This window comes from Anabrus simplex, chromosome 7 (assembly GCF_040414725.1).
Source record: "Anabrus simplex isolate iqAnaSimp1 chromosome 7, ASM4041472v1, whole genome shotgun sequence".
NCBI classification, from domain to species: domain Eukaryota; kingdom Metazoa; phylum Arthropoda; class Insecta; order Orthoptera; family Tettigoniidae; genus Anabrus; species Anabrus simplex.
In genome coordinates this window covers 234,458,815-234,484,970 of record NC_090271.1, presented here as the reverse complement: position 1 = coordinate 234,484,970, position 26,156 = coordinate 234,458,815, and the positions used below count along the sequence as shown (strand labels likewise).

The 26,156-nt window shown below is 41.0% G+C and overlaps 1 protein-coding gene across 1 annotated transcript in view; it reads left to right on the top strand.

Moving 5' to 3' along the window:
* LOC136877510 (luciferin sulfotransferase) overlaps window positions 1–26,156 on the top strand; it is a 141,355-nt gene that overhangs the window by 18,921 nt on the left and 96,278 nt on the right. Inside the window, exon 2 of the mRNA XM_067151619.2 lies at window positions 22,138–22,360. Coding sequence (XP_067007720.2) covers window positions 22,138–22,360 — 223 coding nt within the window. The remainder of the gene's footprint in view (window positions 1–22,137; window positions 22,361–26,156) is intronic.

Here is a 26,156-nt window from a genome sequence, read left to right as displayed (position 1 = left end):
TTAAAACATTAAACTAGTCTATTCTTTATTGAAACAATAATAATATCACCCTCCTTCATCTATCAGCTGATTGAGTACTTGGCTAAAACATGGTGGCTGGACTGGACTTGGCCACACTGTACATATACAGTCACCGTAGTAGGCCAAGGTCTGTCTAGGGAGGTCAAGTTAAGAATGCTTCTTATGGAGCCGCCATATTGGGTCTTTAAGCGAGCGTAACCAAAGGCAAGTGCATTCGAATTTAGAGGATTTCGGTGCCGTACATTGAAATAAAAGTCCGCCTCTGTGGTGTAGTGGTTAGCGTGATTAGCTGCCACCCCCGGAGGTCCGGGTTCGATTCCCGGCTCTGCCACGAAAATTTGAAAAGTGGTACGAGGGCTGGAACGGGGTCCACTCAGCCTCGGGAGGTCAACTGAGTTGAGGTGGGTTCGATTCCCACCTCAGCCATCCTCGAAGTGGTTTTCCGTGGTTTCCCACTTCACCTCCAGGCGAATGCCGGGATGGTACCTAACATAAGGCCACGGCCGCTTCCTTCCCTCTTCCTTGTCTATCCCTTCCAATCTTCCCATCCCTCCACAAGGCTCCTGTTCAGCATAGCAGGTGAGGCCGCCTGGGCGAGGTACTGGTCATTCTCCCCAGTTGTATCCCCCGACCAAGAGTCTGAAGCTCCAGGACACTGCCCTTGAGGCGGTAGAGGTGGGATCCCTCGCTAAGTCCGAGGGAAAAACCGAACCTGGAGGGTAAACAGATGATGATGATGATGATGACATTGAAATAAAAACAAAATACCAACTATTTTTCATAAAGAATTTAATTGGGCATCTACTGTTCATGTATATATAACTGTATAACACTTAAATGATATTAATACTGTAACTACTTTGATGATAATAATAATAATAATAATAATAATAATAATAAATAAAATCATGAATAAAAATATATAAATAAAATTACTCAAAAACTTAATAAAATTAATAAGCATAATTAACCGAAATGTCCGTAGTATGGGCGCCAGAGTTCACCAGAATGGATCCCTCGAATTTAGATAAGAGCATGATAAACTTTATATCCCAGGGCGCGTACATAATGCTGCGTACTGGTACATCTGCTGCAGGCCTTACCTAACCTCCTGAAAACGACTAATTAGGTAGGAACTGCACCTAGGTTCATCAATAACACTGATTCTAAAATAGCTAACTATATTCTTAACAAATTCCGTGCATGAGCACCTCATCAACATACAACATTATACATATAATACACACATTAAATATTGCTGGAAGACTCCATATTTACAACAACAACAATAATAAAAATCGTGGGAAAACGAAAGCGAGAACTAAGCCACCATTTGTAGATAGTCCGATGAACAATGTACATGTATGAAGATAAATACCCTTCACTGTCTCTATATCAATTCGACTTACCGATTCTCATAATCGGCAGTTATCACATCACACAGATACTGTACCTTGTACTACTGTGTTCACATATTTTAACACTTGTTGTAAAGATATATACACACGTCTGTCGATCCTCAGCATAAATTATGGAAAGTCCGAGATAGCTTTCACCAACATATAATGCTAGGCCGCCACAAGTGTTACAATACTTAATGCCAAGCACTCTCCACAATCAGCCACTTTCTACGAACATAACAAGACTACGCTCCACGAACGTTTGAAGTCTAGTCCATTGCTGCCGTGTCACTCCAGTACCGTGTATCAGCACCACTTCCTTCCCGTACAGTCTGTCAGTTGTAGTTCTCTTATACAGTGTCACTGGTTGTAGTTATCTTCCTTCTCGTTCCTTTACAATCACCTCGGTTGCCGGGTATGATCAACCTTTATAGACATCAACATCCCCCTCCTCTCAGATGATACGTCTGGATTGGTGCTTGCCCACCAATCATGAGTGATCTCTAGTCAAGACCTTGCTCCCAAGAGATAAACAAACTCTGGGGTTTATTCCATGAGTCACCAAACTTTCCTAATACAACAAGCTCATCTCATCAGGCTGGGATATATACATGACTCATGAATTTCCCGACACAAGTACATCACAACAAACACTGGGGTAGCCATATGACTCATCCAAATTACCAGAGTTATTAAAGCAATGTTTTCCCACTCGTGCAAAACAAATTACTTATACCTACATATGTGGATATCTTCCAGCTTACCAATATAACTGGCAAAATATACAAATGAAATACTGATAATAATAATAATAATAATAATAATAATAATAATAATAATAAATCGAATACTGACAATAATATCTCTAACTTCTACATATAATTCTGGGGTGTGATATATGTACTATCACAATACATTCACAGCTATTTGAATAGGAAGATAATTAACAGAGCCTGAACTTTTTTTTATTATTTTTTTTTTTTTAGAAACAAGAATCAACAGAAAAGCTCATGTTCTGCTCTTTTACTTCCTTACAACTTTGTATTACTGTGTTTCTTATTAATATCATCTGTCAAATACGTAATCTTGTTGACAGAAACATAGAAATCTGTACAGTACATATGTCATATTGTGATTACCGGTACATGGAATACTGAACTTGAAGTACTGTACTTAAAGTACTAAAAGACAGTTATAATAAACTACCTTCAGCGTTTTCTTTATTAAGAAAGTAATTACCGATACTGTGTTTCTAAAAGGTTACCCCAGTATGTTGACAATCACTGAATGCCTCTTGAGTTGAGGCATTAAATTATGTATGGTAACTGTTGTTATCCATTCATGTGGTATTTCTTTGGGTTCGAAGGCAAAAATACTCTGCATATGTGCAACAAGAGTGATGTTCTTAGCTACTCTTAACTAGTTTATTGATAACCCATGCAGCTATATAGTACCAAGTGCTGGTGGTGATTATTGTTTTAAGAGGAAGTACAACTGGGCAACCATCCTCTATAAACACTAATCAGAAGAAAACAAATGGAAGGGGTCCAACACTTCGAAAAATGAAGGTATCGGCAAAAGAAAGATGAAGGCCAGAAAGTACGTGGAAATGAAAACCTTCCTAGGCCTCGAATGCGCTAATGCCGTCGCGGTCGGAAAAGAACAAGTGTTGACCGGGGAGGTCGGATGGGCTAGAATAGGTGAGAGCCTAACACAAGTGAGTGAAAGCATTGTAAAGACTCAGCTAAGGGCCTCGTAGTCACAACCCATATTGATTTCTCCCTGTGGGTGGGGGCAATAGAACAACACCCACGGTATCCCCTGCCTGTCATAAGAGGTGACTGAAAGGGGCGTCAGGAGCTCCTAACTAGGGAGCGTGGGTTGGCGACCACGGGGCTCTTAACTGAGTCCTAACATTCATGCATATAATAATAATAATAATAATAATAATAATAATAATAATAATAATAATAATAATAATAATAATAATGGTTAAGAAAATAAAAGTCATTGGTAGACACGACTCCTTAACAAATAGAAATTCAGTCACTATTCAGTTGAGTTAACCTAGGTTAGGCTATTTTAGGGATTAGATTAGGATATTATGTTAGGCTACGGTACGTTAAATTACAGTACTTGGTTAGAGCGAGTGTTGTGATCTTTAAGTATTTGTCCAGCCATATCATGTATTCGATGGACATTTAAGATGAAATATAGCTGTAAATAATAACTACAGTACCGTATAAGACTGCTATTAACAATTATTGTTGTAATGATGGCAAGCTGGACACAAATTGTTGGTTTGCAGAGGTAGGCCAGTGAAATTAACCGATTACGGTTAAAATACTGACCACCGAGCTCGATAGCTGCAGTCGCCAGTATCCAGTAATCGGGAGATAGTGGGTTCGAGCCCCACTGTCGGCAACCCCCTGAAGCTGTTTTTCCGTGGTTTCCCATTTTCACACCAGGCAAATGCCAGGGCTGTACCTTAATTAAGGCCACGGCTGCTTCCTTCCAATTCCTAGGCCTTTCCTATCCCATCGTCGCCGTAAGACATATGTGTCGGTGCGACGTAAAGCAAAAAACTCCCGACCTTGCCGGGAATCGAACGCGGGACCCCTATGACCAAAGGCTAGCACGGTAACCATTTAGCCATGGAGCCGGACACATGAAAAGGAAATTTTCATAAACATCAATACTACTATTACACATTTCCTGTTACTTTTTTTGCTTGTTTTGGAAGAAAATTCCCTTTCTTTAGGGAGGTTTCCTATCACATGTCAAAGACTTGGGTGGATTAGGGACGTTGAAAATTGTTGGGATGGAATTCCACTTGAGTAGTTTCCGTCCATCTGCCCTCTTTAGTTCAAATTGCGATTCTTCAAAATTATGCTAGAAGAAAGTACATAATAAGACCTATAAATATAAAACATCGTTCATATAAACATACTATTATTCAGGAATAATACGAGTGTATAACTTCACTAACAGCGCACAAGACGGAATTATCTGTAGATTGCCATTTGTCACGCCTACAGTTTTGTACCCACTGTGCTCTCCTTTGCTTATCGCTTGGGAAGCGAAACACTCTAATTCCGTCAGTTGTCTTATTTTGACAATTTGGTGTGGCACAGTATCCCATTTTCCTTCAAAATACAAGTAATAACTCACATTACATCGGGCACGCCCACATAACAACGATATTTAAGACCCAATATGGCCGCCACCGCAAAGGATTGTGGTAGCGTGACCAGACCTCTCTAGACAGACCTTGTAGTAGGCTAGCACACAGTGAGCCATTTAGTGACGAATGAGAGTACTACTTACTATAGACCAGGGCCTTTCAGGGTGCATGCACTGTGCACGGTGCAAAAGACGACTTGGCTTGGTTGACCAGAATGCAGACCCCCACTCCTCGATTTGGAGCAATAGTGCTGTCTCTCTCTTTCCCCACGCCTGTCTCGCTCGCTCCCCCTCTTTCCCTCTTCCTCACTTGCTCCGTAGCGCTCCAAATCCAAGCCGAGTTGAGTCGAGCTTAGCCGAGTAGCCCAGAGACGAACCGTTGGTCCGAGCCGAGCCGAGAGGGACCGATGCACTGTGCACAGGAACTCTGCGCCGCAGTTTGCACGCGTGAGATTTTGGGCGTTTGAGAGGCGCTGCTATAGACCAACGATAAAGCATTCTTAATGCAAACCGGAAAGTCGTACTAGTGAAAAGACGAGACTTTCTTCTGAAGACGCGGAGCAACGTTCTCTACGAAACGTAAAGAATTTCACCTTGATTTATGACACGGCAAAAGCTTATTATCATCTTTAATAAAACATTCCCTAAAATCGTCAAACCGGAGTGAGTAACTCTTTCGGTTTATACAACATTCGTATAATTTAACTGGAAAGCTTTACATTCTGTCGAAAACGCTAATTATAACTCATAAAACTCAATAACGTACCGTAAAGGAAAACACACTCAAATAAACAAAGAATGACATAATTATGGCTCTCAGATTCTATCAGTCACTTTAAACCATGCGTATACAGGGTTATTCACCTAAGATGTTACAAGGAAAGAACGTATAAACCATTGAAGATAGGTGTCTATATTCTGTTTTCATATTCTTAAATGATACCCAGGGGCTTGTAAAATAATGTGCTACGTATCCTCATGGGGTGATTAATAACCGAGATATTGATACTAACTCCAAATTTTTAAATGGAACGGCACAAATTCACACAGCTGATCTAAAAGTTCAACTTCGTACAAGTTCAAATAAGTATTTTAAAAATCGGACAGTTACTTTTTGAGATCTCAATAAGAACAGCATGCGCGGTTTTGCACGCCGCATCAGACAGCGTGCAGTCGGGCAAGGACACATTGACGCGCAAGAAGTTTCCTGGGTGTGACTCCAGCCCCAGGAATGTAAGCATATCGTACACATGTGATGGGTTTGCAAAGTGTGTATGACAGGTGAACTCATGACAGGACAGGAAGGATTGATGTTTTCAAAAGGAATAAAATAATTATTTGACTTCAAAGGAGCATAAAGAAAGCTATAATTGTCACTGGTTTCAGTGTACAGTACATACTACTGTATGAATTGAAAATAAAATAAACATAACACAAGATACAATACATACCTAGTATCCTTTTAAAGTTAAAAACTTCATGATTGTTCCGTATTGAATAGAGAAAATAAGATGTACAATATTATAGGGAAGGATCCACCTTTCAATACTCCGTAGTAAAAAGTAGTTACAACCTGTTTAATGGGACCGGTTTCAACACATTTAGAGTGTCATCATCAGCCAATTAGCGAAGATCTTAACAATAACTAACATATTAAACATAGGCAAAATATTAACATTGTATCACATCGTGGCAATTCAGTTAATGTTCAAAACACAATAATCACAGTCAAGAGAGTAAACAGAACATCATCTTGCGCCGAAAACAAATATATTTGAAGTTCATAAGCTCTGATCTTCGGAGCGTGGGTTGGTGACCACGGGGCCCTTAGCTGAGTCCTGGCATTGCTTCCACTTACTTGTGCCAGGCTCCTCACTTTCATCTATCCTGTCCGACCTCCCTTGGTCAACTCTTGTTCTTTTCCGACCCCGATGCTATTAGGTTTGCGAGGGCTAGGGAGTCTTTCATTTTCACGCCCTTCGTGGCCCTTGTCTTCCTTTAACCGATATCTTCATTTTTCGAAGTGTCGGTTCTCTTCCTCTTTTTTTCCTCGAATTAGTGTTATATAAAGGATTGTTGCCCAATTGTATTTCCTCTAATAACAATAACCACCATCACCACCCTCTAATAAACGTCCCCCACCCCCTTTCTCTATTTATCATTTCTTTATCAATTACTACGGCAAGTTGTTTCGAGTTGAACCTCGTATTTCTTCCCATTTTTAATATATTTTTATTTGGCTTTATTCTTTTTTAACGTTTTAAATTATTTTAAAACCTATATATCCACTTTGATTTTGACGAAATTAAATCCTACACTGTTTCCCTAAGACTTCATTCACGTCACCTTTTACCCTTCGGCCGGAAAACAAATGCCTACAAGACCTGCCTAGCAACGACTTTACATAAGTGCATACTTGATCTGCTTATGAACTTCAAATATATTTGTTTTCGGCGCAAAATAGTGATGTTCTGTTTACTCTCTTGACTGTGATTATTGTGTTTTGAACATTAACTGAATTGCCACGATGTGATACAATGTTAATATTTTGCCTATGTTTAATATGTTAGTTATTGTTAAGATCTTCGCTAATTGGCTGATGATGACACTCTAAATGTGTTGAAACCGGTCCCATTAAACAGGTTGTAACTACTTTTTACTACGGAGTATTGAAAGGTGGATCCTTCCCTATAATATTGTACATCTTACCTAGTATCCGTTCTGTGGCTGGAATAATGCCAGGAAACAGCTTGCTTGCCAATACGTCCTTGGCCGACCTCACGCTGTCTGATGCGGCACGTCAAAGCCCAAATGCGGTTTTTATTGATATGTCAAAAAGTAACTGCCGATTTCGAAAATACATATATATGTGAACTTGTACGCAGTTGAACTTTTAGGCCAGCTGTATGTATTCGTGCCGTTCCATTTAAAAATATGCAGTTAGTATCAATATCTCGGTTAATTAATCACTCCATGAGAATAAGTACTACATTATTTTACAAGCCTCTGGGTATCATTTACGAATATGAAAACAGAATACCGATATCACTCACTACTGATCTGCATTTAGGGCAGTCGCCCAGGTGGCAGATTCCCTATCTGTTGTTTTCCTAGCCTTTTCTTAAATGATTGCAAAGAAATTGGAAATTATTGAACATCTCCCTTGGTAAGATGTTCCAATCCCTAACTCCCCTTCATAGAAACGAATATTTGCCCCAATGTGTCCTCTTGAATTCCAGCTTTATCTTCATATTGTGATCTTTCCTACTTTCAATGACACCGCTCAAACTTATTCGTCTACTGATGTCATTCCACGCCATCTCTCCACTGACAGCTCGGAACATACCATTTAATACCAATATAGCCTAAATGGTCCGCTATTGGACATTATAAATTTCCCAGCTAACTCATTCCTGGTTGCCAGTGTTTCGCCCCAGTGCGCTAATTTGGGCTCATCAGTTGGTAAGTAGCATACCCACCAAAATTTACTCATTCGGGACAAATATTTCAGTTTCCCTAGGGGAATCAACATCTATATCAACATACCACTTAGTCTAGTAGTTCGTCTCCTTTATTCCAATTCTTCACAGCCCAAACTTTGCAACATTTTTGTAACTCTACTCTTTTGTCGGAAATCACCCAGAACAAATCGAGCTGATTTTCTTCGGAATTTTTCCAGTTCTTGAATCAAGTAATCCTGGTGAGGGTCCCATACACTGGAATCATACTCTAGTTGGGGTCTTACCGGAAACTTATATGCTCTCGCCTTTACATCCTTACTACACCCCCTAAATACCCTCATAAGCACGTGCAGAGATCTGTAACCTTTATTTACAATCATATTTATGTGATTACCCCAATGAAGATATTTCCTTATATTAACACCTAGATACTTACAATGATGCACCAAAGGAATTTTCACCCCATCAACGCAGTAATTAAAACTGAGAGGTCTTTTCCTATTTGTAAAACTCACAACATGACTTTTAACCGCGTTTATCATCATACCATTGTCCATCTCACAACATTATCGAGGTCATTTTGCAGTTGCCCACAGTCTTGTAACGTATTTATTCCTCTGTACAGAATAACATCATCTGCTAAAAGCCTTATCTCTGATTCCACTTCTTTACACTTATCATTGATATATATATAAGAAAACATAAAGGTCCATTAATACAGCCTTGAGGAAATCCCCTCTTAATTATTACAGGGACAGATAAAGCTTCGCCTACTCTAATTCTCTGAGTTCTATTTTCTAGAAACAGAGCCACCCATTCAGTCACTCTATTGTCAAGTCCAATTGCACTCATTTTTGCCAGTAGTTTCCCATGATCTACCCTATCAAATGCCTTAGGTAGGTCAATCACGATACAGTCCATTTGACCTCCTGAATCCAGGATATCTGCTGTAACTTGCTGGAATCCTACAAATTGAGCTTCAGTGGAATAACCTTTCCTAAACCCAAACTGTTTTTTATCAAACCAGTTATTAATTTCGCAAACATGTCTGATAGAATCAGAAAGAATGCTTTCCATGTCAAAATGACTGGCCTGTAATTTTTAGCTGTATCTCTATCACCCTTTCCTTTATAGACAGGGGCTACTATAGCAACTCTCCATTCATTTGGTATAGCTCCTCCATGCAAACAAACAAACAAACAAACAAAAATCAAATAAGTACTTCAGATATGGTACTATATCCCAACCCATTGTCTTTAGTATAACCCCCGAAATCTTATCAATTCATCTGCTTTTCTAGTTTTCAACTTTTGTAGCTTACTATAAATGTCCTTGTTATCATAGGTACATTTTAATGCTTCTTAGTATTAGTCACCTCCTCTATCTGGACATTATCCTTGTAAGAAACCATCTTTACGTACTGCTGACTGAATACTTCAGCCTTTTGAAGATCCTCGCATACACACTTCCTTTGTTCATTAAGGATTCCTGGAAAGTCCTTCTTGGAACCTGTTTCTGCCTTAAAGTACCTATACATTCCATTTTTGTATGACCGCCAATTATGTTTGCCATCATGTTATCTTTAGCTGACTTCTTTGCCAGATTCAATTTCCTGGTAAGTTCCTTCAATTTCTCCTTACTTCCACAGCCATTTCTAACTCTATATCTTTCCAATCTACACCTCCTTCTTAGTCTCTTTACTTCTGTTATAATATAGTGGATCTTTACCATTCCTTACCACCTTTCCTGCATGGCTCGGGTGGCAGCACGCTGGCCTGTCACCGCTGGGTTCTGTGGTTCAAATCCTAGTTACTTCATGCGAGATTTGTGCTGGACAAAGCGGTGACGGTACAGGTTTTTCTCCGGGTACTCCGGTTTTCATTGTCACCTTCCATTCCAGAAACACACTCTAAGAATACTTCATTCCATCTGTCAGTCATTAATCATTGCTTCTCGCCGCTAGATGGGGTCTCATTCGTTCCATTCCTCACATGGTCGAATGACTGGAAACAGGCTGTCGATTTTCACTCCTTCATCCATATAGGCCATCAATTTTCTTGCTATATCCTTAACCTGCTGGCATTCTATTCTTTGGAACTTTTCACTAATCATATCCATGGACTTCTGTCTAATTTCTTCATCTTGGGAGAATTTCTTTTCTTATTCATCTGCATACAGACATTTTCTGTTCTAGGCCTAGGGATGCTAAGTTCACTGCTATCAGATCTGGTCTGTACCATAGAAAAAATACCTGAATATCCTTACACTCCTAACTGATTTCCTGAATTGAAAGACGGCTTTGATATATTCTGCTGTGGATCTGGTGCCCCTACTCTCCCATGTGTAGCATAGCAGCCTGTTGTTTGCTTTGCTGTTATATATCTTTCTGCTTGCAGCACATGACTAAATTATCGCAGTCGACTTTCGGGCTTGATCATTATGATACAGGTTCTCCGCCAATCAGAGGTCAGATTTTCCTTATGATACAGGTTCTCCACAATCAATCAATCAATACTGATCTGCATTTAGGGCAGTCGCCCAGGTGACAGATTCCCTATCAGTTAATAAGGATCACGGAGGAAGTCACCAAGAATTTCAATCATAGGAGGCATACAGGAGTCTGTTTTCTAGACATTCGACAGGGTATGGCACCAAGGATTCATTTACAAACTTAAACTCTTTGGTTTCCCCGGCTACTTGGTCCAGCTCCTTCACAGCTATCTTTCTGACACGAAATTCCAGGTTCAAGTTGGCCACTCCCTGTCGGATCCCCGCCCTATCTGCGCTGGAGTCCACCAGGGACGGGTTATTTCTCCTGTGCTCTTCAACTTGTACATGGCTGACATACCCCGTCCTCCGCGCGTGAATGTCTACATGTACGCAGATGACACTGCAATTTCAGCTGTCTCTTGGCAACCATCCAGAGTTCAAAATTATCTTCAAAAAGCCCTCTCCACTATCGAACCTTGGCTTCGACAGTGGAGCATTAAAATCAATATCAATAAGAGTTGTGCCACTCTTTTCTAAACGTACTAGGACTGACCCCCAACCACTGCTTTTTTGGCGAAGTGATACAGTGGTCTGATGTCACTAAATACCTGGGTGTTTCCCTTGATAGAGGTCTAACTTTCAAACATCATGTCGCCAGAATTTTGGCCCAGGCATATCGCCGCCTTTATGAAATTGTCCCTCTCATGAACGCCGACAGTGGGATCAATTTAGAAAACAGGCTCCTGTTATATAAATCCTCCATTCGGCCAATCCTCGAGTATGCCAGTCCCGTCTGGGGGATCGCAGCCAATACGCACCTGCAACAAGTTCAGAGATTCCAAAATCGTGCTCTCCGCATGATCGCAAGTGCTCAGTGGTTTGAACGGAATCGTGACATTCACTCTGATCTTAGTATTGATGTAATTTACCCAAGGATTCTAAAATCCGCCAAGAAATTTTATTCTAGTCTCGACTCCAATCCAAACCCCCCCCCCCCCATCTCCTCTTTAGGAAACCATGAAACAGATGGTCTTCGCTATAAGAGACCTAAGTCCATTTTAGCGTTAATCACCCCTTGGGTTGCAGGTCATATTCTGACCAGTCTGATTCCGTTCAAAGTACCACCACCACACACATCAATGCAGCTCAGTAACTAAATTGTCGAAAGCAGCACTCAAGACCGAATAGGTCGATGGGCTAAAATTGCTCAAAGGATCCGGCCTCCCGCCCGCATATCCATTGAGACGCGGGTCTGTCTGTTGTCCTATCTCTTTTCCTAGCCTTTTCTTAAATGATTTCAAATAAATTGAAAATTTATTGAAAATCTCCCTTGGTAAGTTATTCCAATCCCTAACCCCCTTCCTATAAATGAATATTGGCCGCAATTTGTCCTCTTTAATTCCAACTTTATCTTCATATTTTGATCTTTCTTAAAGACGCCACTCAAATTTATTCGTCTACTCATGTCATTCCACTGTCAGTCGGTCTCACTCACCCCTCTCCTGCTTCCGAGTGACATGCACTTGCATACAGCACTAAGCATTTATGAAGACATGAAACGCTCCCACATAGCGCAGTGGGTCAGCTGTAGGCTACAAAATTCGTGCCTGCTATAACATCTAAGGCTCGAATCACGGCGTGAACTATTTCTTTATTTTTTCGTTCCAGAATGAATACACCGTGATTACGTCAGGCAAGCTTGGCCGAGCCGACATTGATGCTAATGCTTCACTCCATTCTGACATGGCAAATTATTCCCACGGTTACAGAGCAACAAGGCAGTTTTAGCATTAGTGAGACAGCGATTCAGTGTGGCTTTTCGCCTAGAGGTGCTCAGAGATGGATACAGCAGTGGCGGGTATCATGAGGCATTTGACGTCTGCCGGACACCAGTTTAAAGCGGGTATCTGCTAGGAAAGAAGACAACAGGTTAGTTGAAACTTCACAGAAGAAACCGTTCTTAAAGTTGGCGGAGCTCATGCCGGCGACTAAATATACTGGATGTCCATACACGGTCCGTAAACGATTACGAGAAGCCGGACTCTACTGCATAAAATCTGCCGCCAAATACTGTCTCTTTCATTAATACTGTAGATGGTTGATTGCCTTTGCGGAGGTGGAGTTAAATCGTAATTGGGATCATGTGATCTTCTTTGCCGAGACTTCTTTAAGTTCGGTGGAGATCGGGCCGGTTCATGTTTACAGCCCGATACGACAAAAGATATACAGCCGAGTGTTCAAGTAGTATCCGCATATCTGTGTCGTTTATGGAGGATATCGTTTGATGGGGCTGGAGTGCGTGATTGGATAGATGACCGTCTCACATCGGACCAGTATTTGGACATTCTGCTGAATATACAGTATATACTTTTTTACAACTTGCTTTTCGTAACCCTCACACATACACGATCTTACGGTGACGATGGGATATAAAATGTTAGGAGTGCAAAAGGAAGCGAGCGTCGCCTTAATTAAAGTACAGCCCGAGTATTTGCCTGGTGATAAAATGGGAAACCACGGAAAACTATCCTCAGGGCTGCCGACAGTGGGGTGTCGAACCCACTATCTCTCGAATGCAAGCTCATAGGTACGTAACTCGAGACGCCCAGCCATTTGCTCGGTCCAGATGAGGTAATACAGTTCGTGCAAGACAATGAACGGTCATGTTGAGGGCAGGTTTTCTGAAGTGCTCAGCTGGGACCCTAGAGCTCTAGACTTGAATCCAGTTTTTTTTTTTCTTTTCTTCGAGGGAGCTCCCAGAGCCCGCTCCCTCCGCGTGGCAGTCGACACAATCTACAATGCCTCCGACATGCTATTAGGTTCTAAGGAGAAAGAGATAGCAGGGAAGAGTGGGAAAGGTACTATAGGAGTACCTGCCTGTTTGTACGTCAGACGCGTTACCAGGCAAGGTTTGTGTTGGTAAGGTGGTGTTAAGGCGTGGTATTGAGGGTCAGGGAAAACCACATAGTCAGAAAAGAGAAAGAGCCTACATGTAAAACTTGACACTTTGAATTCAGTTGAACATGTGTGGCCATATAAAGAAACACTGGCCCCACCCTACCTCGCGTTCGCATGATGCTTTATGTTGGACGCATGGGAAGAGTTCGTCCTCAACGAGGAATACTGTAGGATGTTTGTTCTAGCCGATAGCTAGAGGACGAGGTATTAAGTCATGTCTAAAACAGTCCTTTTTAGGACAATTAGGTAAAAGCACAATGCTACATTTCGCAATGAATAGTAATACATCGCAACTCTATAAAAGTTAAAAAGGTAGAAAATATAATAAAGCATAGAGTAAGACTTAAATCCTGATTTGTCTCCGCAAACCGTAAAAGTAGTTAGTGCGGCGTAAAGCAAATAACATTATTATTAAATCCTGATTTTCAGCTTAACAGGCGAGTATGCTTCCACAAAACTAACTAATAATAATAATGTTATTTGCTTTACGTCCCACTAACTACTTTTTTAAGGTCTTCGGAGACGCCGAGGTGCCGGAATTTAGTCCCACAGGAGTTCTTTTACGTGCCAGTAAATCTACCGACACGGGGCTGTCGTATTTGAGCACCTTCAAATACCACCGGACTGAGCCAGGATCGAACCTGCCAAGTTGGGGTTAGAAGGCCAGCGCCTTAACCGTCTGAGCCACTCAGCCCGGCACAAAACTAACTGGCACTCACGTGAGCACCCTTAATATTAATGGGCTATTCGCCGCTGTGCGTAATACGTAGTATATTTACACCTATAGAGGTCAGTTCGTCGAGGGGGCCAGCGATAACAAACTGCGCACACTGCAAGCATTCGGAGTAGAAATGCAAAGACTGTTAGTATGGTGCAGTTGCACAATACAATAGAGTAATGGAGTTCAGTAAAAATAGAAGAAAATTTACCCCCCGTGGGTGAGGGACGCAGACGAAGAATACATCCACAGTATCCCCTGCCTGTCGTAAGAGGCGATTAAAAGGGGCGACCAAGGGATGATGACATTGGAACCATGAGGTTACCTGTGATTAGTACCACTATGTGAGGAATACCATGGGTCTGTGGGTGGTTTACAGTACCTGTGTGTAATATCCGCCACTATGACGGAGGCTTCCTTCTTTTCAGGTTCAGTTGGAACACCCCAAGGATTAAAAAAAAGAGACTATCCTCACTGGTGTATTTCAGCATCTGGTTGTGGACATCATACAGTAGGTCTGCGTTTCGAGGTACACCACGGGTCTGGGCGTTGCCTGTGATTAGTGCAGTATGTAAGGAACACTATGAGTTTGCGTTGCCTATGAGTAGCGCCATTATGTGAGAAACACCATAGGTCAGCGTTATATGTGCCTAAGTGCATTACATGCGAATAGTACCACAATGTGAGGAACACCGTGAGTCTACGTTACTTGTGATTAGTACCGCTACATGACAAATACCATGGTTCTACTTTACTAACGATAAGTACCATTATGAGGGGCCGTTAAGCTAGATTTTGGAACCCTTTAGATAACAAGCATCATCGATCCAGGATTGTGCTTTGGAAGCAGTCCCTTGGTCAGTATATTCCACTATTTTAAGTTAGTTTCAGGGAAGATGAAGGATTGCGGGTCGGATCCACTGATTGTTTTAAGATCATAATCACTGAATCTTTTTGAATTCGAATCAGTGAATTGATTTTGGAATTATTTTTAACTTTTAATATTGTGAGTTGTATCCGCTGTTGATTTTGGAATTATTTTTTTAACTTTTAATATTGTGAGTTGGATCCGCTGATTATTTTACATTCGTATTAATCCATTCATTCTTCATCATCATTTGAATTCTGGTCAGTGGATGAATTTTAGAATTTTAAATTGTCTTTAAATTTCGTATCGTTTCGTACTATTAGGGGCCGATGACGTAGATGTTAGGTCCCTTTAAACAACAAGCATCATCATCATCAACATCAAAAGAATGCCATTATCAGTATTCGGACCCCAGATCTCTTAGCTTTCTTGTACACCAACATTGATACGCCGTGAAATGCTTCACATAGAGTTTCACTTGCCAGGCGTGTACCTGACTTCACCATGACAGTTTCCCGTCCATTTCATTGTATTCTTCTATGTTATTCTGATATGCGGACAGTGGCATTGTGTACTGACAGTCGGGAACGTGTCGTTAACAACAAGCGAGTTGCATCACACGAGGACCACCCCTGTGGGTGGGGGCGGTAGAATAACCCCCACGGTATCCCTTGTCTGTCGCATAGGTTGAGTGGACCTCGAACAAGCCCTCACATCCAGGGTATAATCCTTGTTCTGACCAGGAATCGAAACCGGGGCTACCAGGTAAGAGGTAGGCTTGCTACCCTTGACCGCGAGGCTGGCTCAAGACCTACAATCAAAAATGCAAATTCTTCCTTTCAGTACCTCCTCAGAATTTGTTGGAAAGAGAATACAACTCAACATCTCCAGACTGAAGTATATCGTGTGTGTTTGTCACTATCCGTGGGTCCACGAGGGCCTTCTCCGAAATTATTTTCCATCACTGAGTTAACCAGAATAGGCCAGACAGGAGGAGCTTTGCACAAGTAAGCAATGCCAGACCAAGCTCATGGCCTGCCGTTACATATCACGTTTCATCCGTTGTGAGCCCCTAAGAAGTCGGTGTGAAATAATGTGGATCTCCGTGTCTCTAAAAATGACTTGTGCAAGACCTTACTTAAGTGTGTTCTTCAAAATAACATTGTTAAAGACCTGTGAATATAAAAGGAATTGAGGCGAAATATTTTTTAAATGTTCGTTGTTGTCGTGTCGACCGTGACCCGAAGATCATGATGAGCATCTTTCCTTCAGTAACCATTGTATCAAATTTATTCATTTTTATATCCAACTGATTTTCAAGGTATTCATCTTGCCATCACCGGTCGTGTTCTGTTTGACCCTGAGGACTGCCGAAGTTTCTATTGAAGTAAACTCCTGCGGAGCACTTGCATACGAGTTCTCTGCATAGACCATCCAGGGTGCACGGACGGCGTTGGACACGTGTTTTTAACAGCCCAAATGCGCAGAAATCCTTTGGACTGGCATCGGGTCTCTTTAGGGGAATATCTTGAAACGGAATCGCACGAATCCCTAATGCCCGTTCCAGAGATATTCTGGCAGTAAGACTTGAGGTCTTGTACAAATGGATCTGCACCTGGATACAGTCCGCTTCCGCTCCATACCTATGTCTGTCCGATAGACAAGTGTCGCACTGGAGTCGTATAAAAGTGTCTTGCATTTAAATCGGATCGGATCGGTGGATTTTATTGGCACGCCAATCAGTCAATTTCACGAAGCACTGCGGGTGACACTTTCTTTGCAGTCCTCATCCTGGTGTTTTTCGTACGCTCCTGTTGTGTGTAACTGGCCACAATTGTTTCGGCAGTAGACACCGCAAAGTGTTACCGCATTCTTCCCACACTGCTCCATTGTACGTGTGTACGAAAAATGAGCCTTCACAATAACGGTTGATTTTCAGCACCATACATCACTGCTCATGATGAAGATTCGTAGTTCCAACGGTCGATCACCAGTTGGCTGTGGGACATTCTGTAGGTTTTCTGTTAGGAACAAGATGATGAGATCGCTAAATACTTTCTTTAGTTCGATGACACATGGTAACAACATCATAGATTACCACCCCCTATCCACCTTCCACGCCCTTGAACTGTGCGGGCTTCTAGAAGTGGCCAGCGATCTCCGCTAGCAACCATTCCGACATTTTGATGTGTCATACTTGGCTTTATTACACTGTTGTTATTGTTCTGTTACAACGGGAGGTAAAGTTACAAGGGTTCTGTTTGTGTTAGACCAGACTTGGCAGACATTCAGCTGCAGTTAATGGAACTTGGAAGGATGATCATGGCCAAGACCTGAATGCATATTATGTTTAGTATTCGTTATACAGTATAGAGTTTAATGATCGAGACAATCTTTCTTCTAATTCCCCACACATGAAAATCATGCATCCAGAAACGTGTAACCGCATCCCTTAGTTCATAATGACGACTTTTCCACTCATCGGCTTCTGTAGAATGAAGTCTATCTGAATGCTAATCTGCTAGCTTATTTCGTTGTTCCGTACGAAGGTGACGCCTAATGACCAGTAACCTTCAGCGGTTTGGAAGATAGCCAGTCTTCCATTCCACATACTCTAGTGGAACTGGCAGGATCGTGAACCACTCTCAAAATATTCAAATACAAGGGTGGGAGGTAGCTGCGCTTTGCTCTTTGAAGCGGTGAAAATATTCACCATGGTCTGCACGTATATTGAAAATGAATCTATTGCCGGAGACATGTTAGCAAGGTCTTTTTGTTAGTGGTGCAATCAGACATAGTAGGCACAATTCCGATTCACGTAGGGTCGAACCGCAGGCTTCGGCCACTTGAAAGAACTCCGACATCTTTAAATCTTAAGCACCTGAAGGCGCGTTAATAACCGTGTCGACCACACTTGGCCAAGACCTGAATGCATATTACAGTATATGAAGTTGGTTAGTGAAGGACGCGGCGCTTTGGACTACTCTTTGCCAAATCTTCTTTATCCCATGAACTCAGATCCTCCTTCACTGCAGCTGCTCATGGAGTGGTACATTTCGGAGAAGATAAAAAATTCTGTGTGATATTCTGGTGTTACGAGACGGCCCTTCCTCATAACAAGCGAAAGTGTGTTCAAATTTAGAGTACAGTTCTGCATTTGAACTCGGGCAATATTCACCCTCAGAATTATTATTATTGCACAATGATAGGAGAAGCGGCATAGCCGAAGGTGTTGGATAAATAATGATTACAAGGAAAAATTTAAATATGGGACATTTTGGTTTTGTTTTCCTCTTCAAAAATAACAATAACAACAGGTAAGTATAAGATATAAATAGATAACTGCGAAAAGTAACTATAATTTTACAGAGTTAGCTCTCAGAGCTTCATTAACAACTGGAGAGAACTAGTCCCAATAACCAGGGCTTAGTAGTCTTTGCTAAGTAAATATAGTTCTTTGGTGTAATTTGGTACAATTCGATGAACATTCTTTAGTTTATAATCCACACGGAGAAAAACTCCAAACTTCAAGACCAAAAGCGCCAAGTTTCAACATCAAGGTACATTTTTAACTTATTCCCAGAGGGGAAAAACCTTCAGAGTTTATAAGCTTTTACATCCTTGACGCTCACTGCTGTTATTCCACAGGGAAGCAACAAAAACAAAACTTGGATCAGGAGAACCCAGAACAAGCAAAAGCAGAAGCTCATACTCCAAGGCCTAGAGTAAATTCAATAAATGTTCAACGAGAAATTAGGTGAAACACAAGAAGGTGATGAACTCCCTCAAGCAATCCCAATACATAATCGCAATAAAACTTTGTGACAGAAGGCCCTGTGACACAGAGGATAATCCAGTCTACCTTGTGACTAAGCAGAGGAAAATAAACAAATGAAAATGCTAGGAAGAAAATTTAGAATATAGAAAATACACAGTAACAAGAAATCAAAATGAACAAGAGAAAAATGAGGGTCTGCATTCACACTTCCTTATGACATTACACCCATTCGGGTGGTTAAATCTGCGGGTAGAAAACTTAGAAAACCTACATTTTACAAAATTACATTACGTTAGAAACCATACGTTATAATTTAGTAAGTACGGCATAACCCTAACCTTTACAAATACTAGAGAAGAATGTCGATATCTTCCCGTCACCACACCCAATTAAGTAAGTTCACATTATCAGGATCAACAAAGCCACTTACCTTAGATGTTGCCCCCAGGTCGCCCGCTGTCTTAAGTGAGGGAGACCCTCACGCGTCGATGACCAGTCAAGATAGTCTCTGGTAGACCGAAAATTGCCTTATTTATAATGGTGAGCTGGTCTATAATTGGTTGATTTAAATTTGAAAGTTCAATAGGGGAAACTCAAGAACTGAACGTAGTGTCCTTAAAGTTCGGCTTGTCTCTACGAAACTTTACTTCACTACTAAATTATAATGTAGAGTTCCTATATTTAGATGTTTAAAATGTTGCCTAACACTAGAGAGAGGCCTTACTGATGTCACAATTACAATTATTATTATTATTATTATTATTATTATTATTATTATTATTATTATTGTCAAGTACTCATTAGAAGTCATAATACCAAGCTCAATAGCTGCAGTCGCTTAAGTGCGGCCAGTATCCAGTATTCGGGAGATAGTAGGTTCGAACCCCACTGTTGGCAGCCCTGAAGATGGTTTCCCGTGGTTTCCCATTTTCACACCAGGCAAATGCTGGGGCTGTACTTTAATTAAGGCCACGGCCACTTCCCTCTCACTCCTAGCCCATCCCAGTCCCATCGTCGCCATAAGACCTATCTGTGTCGGTGCGACGTAAAGCAACTAGCAAGTAGAAGAAGATAGTCATAATGATAGTAGGCTATTCCATTGTATCACGTGTGGGGTGGCTTTTAAGGGGCGAGAGAGAAGGCCTAAGTGCGTTTGCTGATCATAATGGGAGAAGACTATTCTAGCGTTCGGCTTGTAAGCAGGTCCATACAGTGGCGTTCGTCTCTTTTTGTGTTCCATCTGTTACCGTGTACATTGATACTCTATGGAATTTAATTACCTATGTAATCTAATCATTGTGTATTATCAATCAATCAATCAATACTGATCTGCATTTAGGGCAGTCGCCCAGGTGGCAGATTCCCTATCTGTTGTTTTCCTTAGCCTTTTCTTAAATGATTTCAAAGAAATTGGAAATTTATTGAACGTCTCCCTTGGTAAGTTATTCCAATCTCTAACTCCCCTTCCTATAAATGAATATTTGCCCCAGTTTGTCCTCTTGAATTCCAACTTTATCTTCATATTGTGATCTTTCCTACTTTTATAAACGCCACTCAAACTTATTCGTCTACTAATGTCATTCCACCCCATCTCTCCGCTGACAGCTCGAAACATACCACTTAGTCGAGCAGCTCTTCTTCTTTCTCTCAATTCTTCCCAACTCAAACTTTACAACATTTTTGTAACACTACTCTTTTGTCGGAAATCACCCAGAACAAATCGAGCTGCTTTTCTTTGGATTTTTTCCAGTTCTTGAGTCAGGTAATCCTGGTGAGGGTCCCATACACTGGAACCATACTCTAGTTGGGGTATTTCCAGAGACTTATATACCCTCTCCTTTACATCCTTACTACAACCCCTAAACACCCTCATAACCATGTGCACAGATCTGTACCCTTTATTTACAATCCCATTTATGTGATTACCCCAATGAAGATCTTTCCTTATATTAACACCTAGATACTTACAATGATCCCCAAAAGGAACTTTCACCCCATCAACGCAGTAATTAAAACTGAGAGGACTTTTCCTATTTGTGAAATTCACAACCTGACTTTTAACCCCGTTTATCAACATACCATTGCCTGATGTCCATCTCACAAGATTTTCGAGGTCACATTGCAGTTACTCACAATCTTGTAACTTATTTATCACTCTGTAGAGAATAACATCATCCGCAAAAAGCCTTACCTTCGATTCCACTCCTTTACTCATATCATTTATATATATAAGAAAACATAAAGGTCCGATAATACTGCCTTGAGGAATTCCCCTCTTAATTATTACAGGGTCAGATAAAGCTTCACCTACTCTAATTCTCTGAGATCTATTTTCTAGAAATATAGCAACCCATTCAGTCACTCTTTTGTCATGTCCAATTGCACTCATTTTTGCCAGTAGTCTCCCATGATCCACCCTATCAAATGCTTTAGACAGGTCAATCGCGATACAGTCCATTTGACCTCCAGAATCCAAGATATCTGCTATATCTTGCTGAAATCCTACAAGTTGAGCTTCAGTGGAATAACCTTTCCTAAAACCGAATTGCCTTCTATCGAACCAGTTATTAATTTCACAAACATGTCTAATATAATCAGAATAATGCCTTCCCAAAGCTTACATACAATGCATGTCGAACTTACTGGCCTGTAATTTTCAGCTTTATGTCTATCACCCTTTCCTTTGTACACAGGGGCTACAATAGCAACTCTCCATTCATCTGGTATAGCTCCTCCGACCAAACAATAATCAAATAAGTACTTCAGATATGGTACTATATCCCAACCCATTGTCTTTAGTATATCCCCAGAAATCTGATCAATTCCAGTCGCTTTTCTAGTTTTCAACTTTTGTATCTTATTGTAAATGTCATTTTTATCATATGTAAATAATATTACTTCTTTGGCCTTAGTCTCCTCCTCTATCTCGACATTATCCTTGTAACCAACAATCTTTACATGCTGCTGACTGAATACTTCTGCCTTTTGAAGATCCTGATAAACACACTCCCCTTGTTCATTAATTATTCCTGGAATGTCCTTCTTGGAACCTTTCTGCCCTAAAATACCTATACATACCCTTCCATTTTTCACTAAAATTTGTATGACTGTATTGTGTGTATGGCCATGGGCTACAATAAATTGTTATATAAAATTATTATTATTACTATTATTATTATTTCCAAGTTTTCAGCAATCTGTGAACAGATCAACAAAATATCATATTTTCACTGTCACTGTTAAACATTTTCTCCTTCTAGATGGCTGCGGACGCACCGTTTAACTTTGTTCCGGTGGAAGCCAGTCTGGGTAAATGTGACAATCTGCTTCTACAGTACTTCCTCAACCAGTTCAGGAAGGGCTACATCCGAGCTGGTCCTCACAAAGTTGTTCTTCCTGTTTATCACCTCAATTTCGCCAAAGCTTTAGATGATATGGAAATCCGGAATGAAGATGTGTTCGTTGTCTCTCATCCGAAAACAGGTGAGACACTTTTCTAACAGATTTTGAAATGTGTGTGATTAAAGAACATAATGGATTAATTTCTGACCTCAAAAATTACCTCCGGGTCAACCATGAGATATCTCAGGGGAAAAATCGCAGTGCAGACGAGGTAGGGTTTTAAAACAGGGAAATTATGTAAGAAGTATCTCTAGCACGAAGGTGGTCCGATAAATCAACAAACAAATTATAATTTAATCAAGCTTCTACTACGTATTTAGATAATCACTGAGCTACAATTAAGGCTGTCACCTAGGTGAGAGATTCCCTATTTTCTGTGTATCTAGTATCTTCTTACATGATTTCAAAGAAGTTGGAAATTTATCGAACATTCTGTTCGTAAATTACTCGTATTATACCAATCCCTAATTTCTCTTCCTATAAACGAATATCTGGCCAAATTTTGAATTCCAACTTTATCTTAATATTATGGCCTTTCCTTCTCTTAAAAACTCCGTTCAAACCTATTCATCCACTGCCGTCATTCCATGTCATCTCTCCACAGATAACTTGGAACATACCGCCTAGTTGACAAGTTCGTCTCCTTACACCCAAGTCTCCCCAGCCTAATGTTTCTACACTTTCGTAGCACTACTGTTTTGTAGGAAAAACCCATGAAACTCGCTGCTTTTTTGGGCCTTTCCCAGTTTCCGTATCAAGTAATTCTGGTGAGAGTCCGATACACTGGAACATAACTCTAATTGAGGTTTTACCAGTGTCTTGTTCACCCTCCCCTTTACATTCTTACTACAATCCCTAAATACCTTCGTAACCATAATGAAGATATCCTTTCTCTTATTAACAGTTAGGTACTTACAGTTGTTCTCATGAGGTATATTCTGTCCATCAACACAGTAATTAAAACTGAGTGGACTTTTCCTCTTGGTGAAAGTTACAACCTGATATTTCACCCAGTTACCTTCGTACTATTGTCTGCTGTCCGTCTCTTTTTGTAGTCCCTCACAATCTTGTAACTTATTTATTACGCTAAACAGTATAACATCATCCAAAAAAGGTCTTATTTGGGATTCAAGTTCGTTAATCATATAATTTTTTACATAAGCAAACATGGTGGTGGAATGATGAGGTAAAATTCACGATTGAAGAAAAGATATACGCTTATAAGATTTATATGAACTCAGTTTAGATGACGTCCATCACACAAGAGATTCAAGTTCCAGATAAAGCAAGCTGTAAACATTGCCAAAGTTCAAGGATCTCTACGAGAATGGGAAAAATATACTTACCACTACCGTGTTATGAACATCAAAGATAAAGCAAACTACTGTAAATACTACGAAAACCAAGTGTTATCATTGACTGCTGGGGCAGACGCTTCGCCATGATTAGCGATGAGGAATTTTTACACCTACCATTCCAAACTGCGTCATCTATCTCAAGACCTGATAACCAAACACATCTTTGGTAGTACAAGAGAGTGAAGAATGGCATGGTCACCAGATTTTATGATATCCCGGCTGTAGCATTGAAAATGTTTCGACAACGGGGCACTGAGCTCACTTCAAATAATAATTCATCGAGCTTGGACAACAAGTACCACTATGCATCGATGACTGCACGAACTACCGATCAATTCGTCCACTGGACTATGCTATGAAATTCTTCAAGCGCATTGTATTCAAGCATTTTCGCCGTCTCTACAAATCGGTGGGGATTAGCTAAGGGATGCGGCATGATCCACATTGCCTTCTTGGATCTGGAGAAGCCCTCTGAACGCATTCCACGTCAACTTGTCTGGCATTCACTCAGGTCGCATTGCGTTTCCAAAGAGTATGTGTGTTGGATACAGCTGCTCTATCAAAACTCCACCAGCTGGAATGTCAACCGAGTTCCAAATTCGAGCTGGTGTACACCAAGGATCGGCTCTGTCACCACTTATCTTGATCTTATATATGGGTACAGCGACCTCATGTCTCCAGTTGCTACAACATGATGATGCTAATGTCTTGCTGGCAGCAGAAGATCCTCAAGGACTTTCACAAGTGGAACGACAGGCTTGCGGCAAACGGACTTCGACTGAACATTTTAAAAAAAAGGACGGAGTAGATGGAATGCGGAACACAGACGGGTGGAACCATTCAGATAGATGGCCAAGATCTCAACCATGTAGTCTATCTACGTATCTTGGTTCATTAGTTATCTCTGACAGCGACACACTACCAGATGCCCGTGTTCGAGTCAGTGTGGCTTGGATGAAGTAGTGGCAGACTACTGGAGTTCTCTGTGATCGACGGATGTTCAGTCGTCCAAAGTCTGCAAGACTGTCGTTCGACCAGTTGCTGGCCTTTAATCCAAGGGTTCCCGGGTTCGATTCCCGGCCTGGTCGAGGCTATTAACATTCATTGGTTAATTTCAATAGTTCGTGGGCTGGGTGTGTGTGCCGTCTTCAGGATTAGAATTCATCATAGGAAGGACCCCATTCTCACAGACGCGCAGGTTGCCTATCAGGCGTCAACTCGAAAGACCTTCACCAGGCTTCTCCAGAGTCCACAAGCCATTCTCATTTATGGAAAAAAAGGGCGCGATGCTAGACTCCGATGGTGCGGCAAAGTTCACCGCCGCGAACAAACTTCTGTGGTTTAGACGGCGCTGCATCTCTCTGCGCCTGGAAATCGATCAAGTGTTGGCCCATATCTTGATCCGATACAAGAAGACCTGCGTTATGCTCAGTTGAACAGGAATGACACACTGCAGTTCTTCGAGCCGATAAACAGACCCTGCGCCAAATCCAGAAAACGCTAAGAAGATGAGGATGTATATAAGAAACATGATGATGAACTGAAAAAAGATGCACTCGTTTTCAAAGGTAAAGAACCATTTCCCTGTGAAATTATACTGAATAATAAGCCAGTAGAACTAGCTCTCCTTCTCCCTAACATTTGACAGAATACCGATATCGGTAACAGCATTACAAAATTTAATAAAATTCAGTCATGAAATCGTCTCTAGTCCCGAGAAACACAAGAACACTAGCCAGACCAGTTCTCTTATGCGGAAGTGAAGCATGGACCATTACAGAAAGAAAATAATCCCAAATTACTGCTTCTGAGATGATATTCATGAGACGCACAGCGGAATACACACGATGGGACTACGAGAGGGAGGAGATGTGGTAAAAGAACTGAAGGTAGAACGCAAGTTAAAATTCTTAGGAAGATACCGAAAAAACTGAATTCATTTTCCCAGCAAGTTCCTTCAACGCTCCTTACTTTCACAGCAACCTGTACCTCCTTAATCCTTTCATTTCTCTGTTATAATATAGCGGGTCTCTACCATTCCTTAAAACCCATTAGTGCATAAAGTTTTTTTTTTTTTTTTTTTTTTTTGTGTGTGTCTTGCCGCCTTCCTGGCTACAAATGTGATTCAACAATGAACGCTAATAATTGAGAATAATGTATTCTTGTTTCCTGTTACCTACAGCCTTTCTGAAGTGAAAGAAAGTAGTGTGGGCTTAAAACCATGCATAAAATTCGTACTTTTTATCATTTTTAAGACGTCCGATTTTTCGGACGCTATGCGCTAATGGGTACCTTTTAAGGTACATACCTGTTTTCATACCCAACCCATCCTATAGAATGTTTGTATTTACCGTTTACCTTTTTCCTTATCCTCTCTATCTGGATTAACTTTCTTGTCTTTCCATCCTCTCTTGGGATTGATTCCACGACCTTGGGATCCCCACATGGAGCATCTCATTAATTTTATTGTACAGGTGTGATAGGATTTATCAACCCTGTTTGGACTTACCCTATGTGGC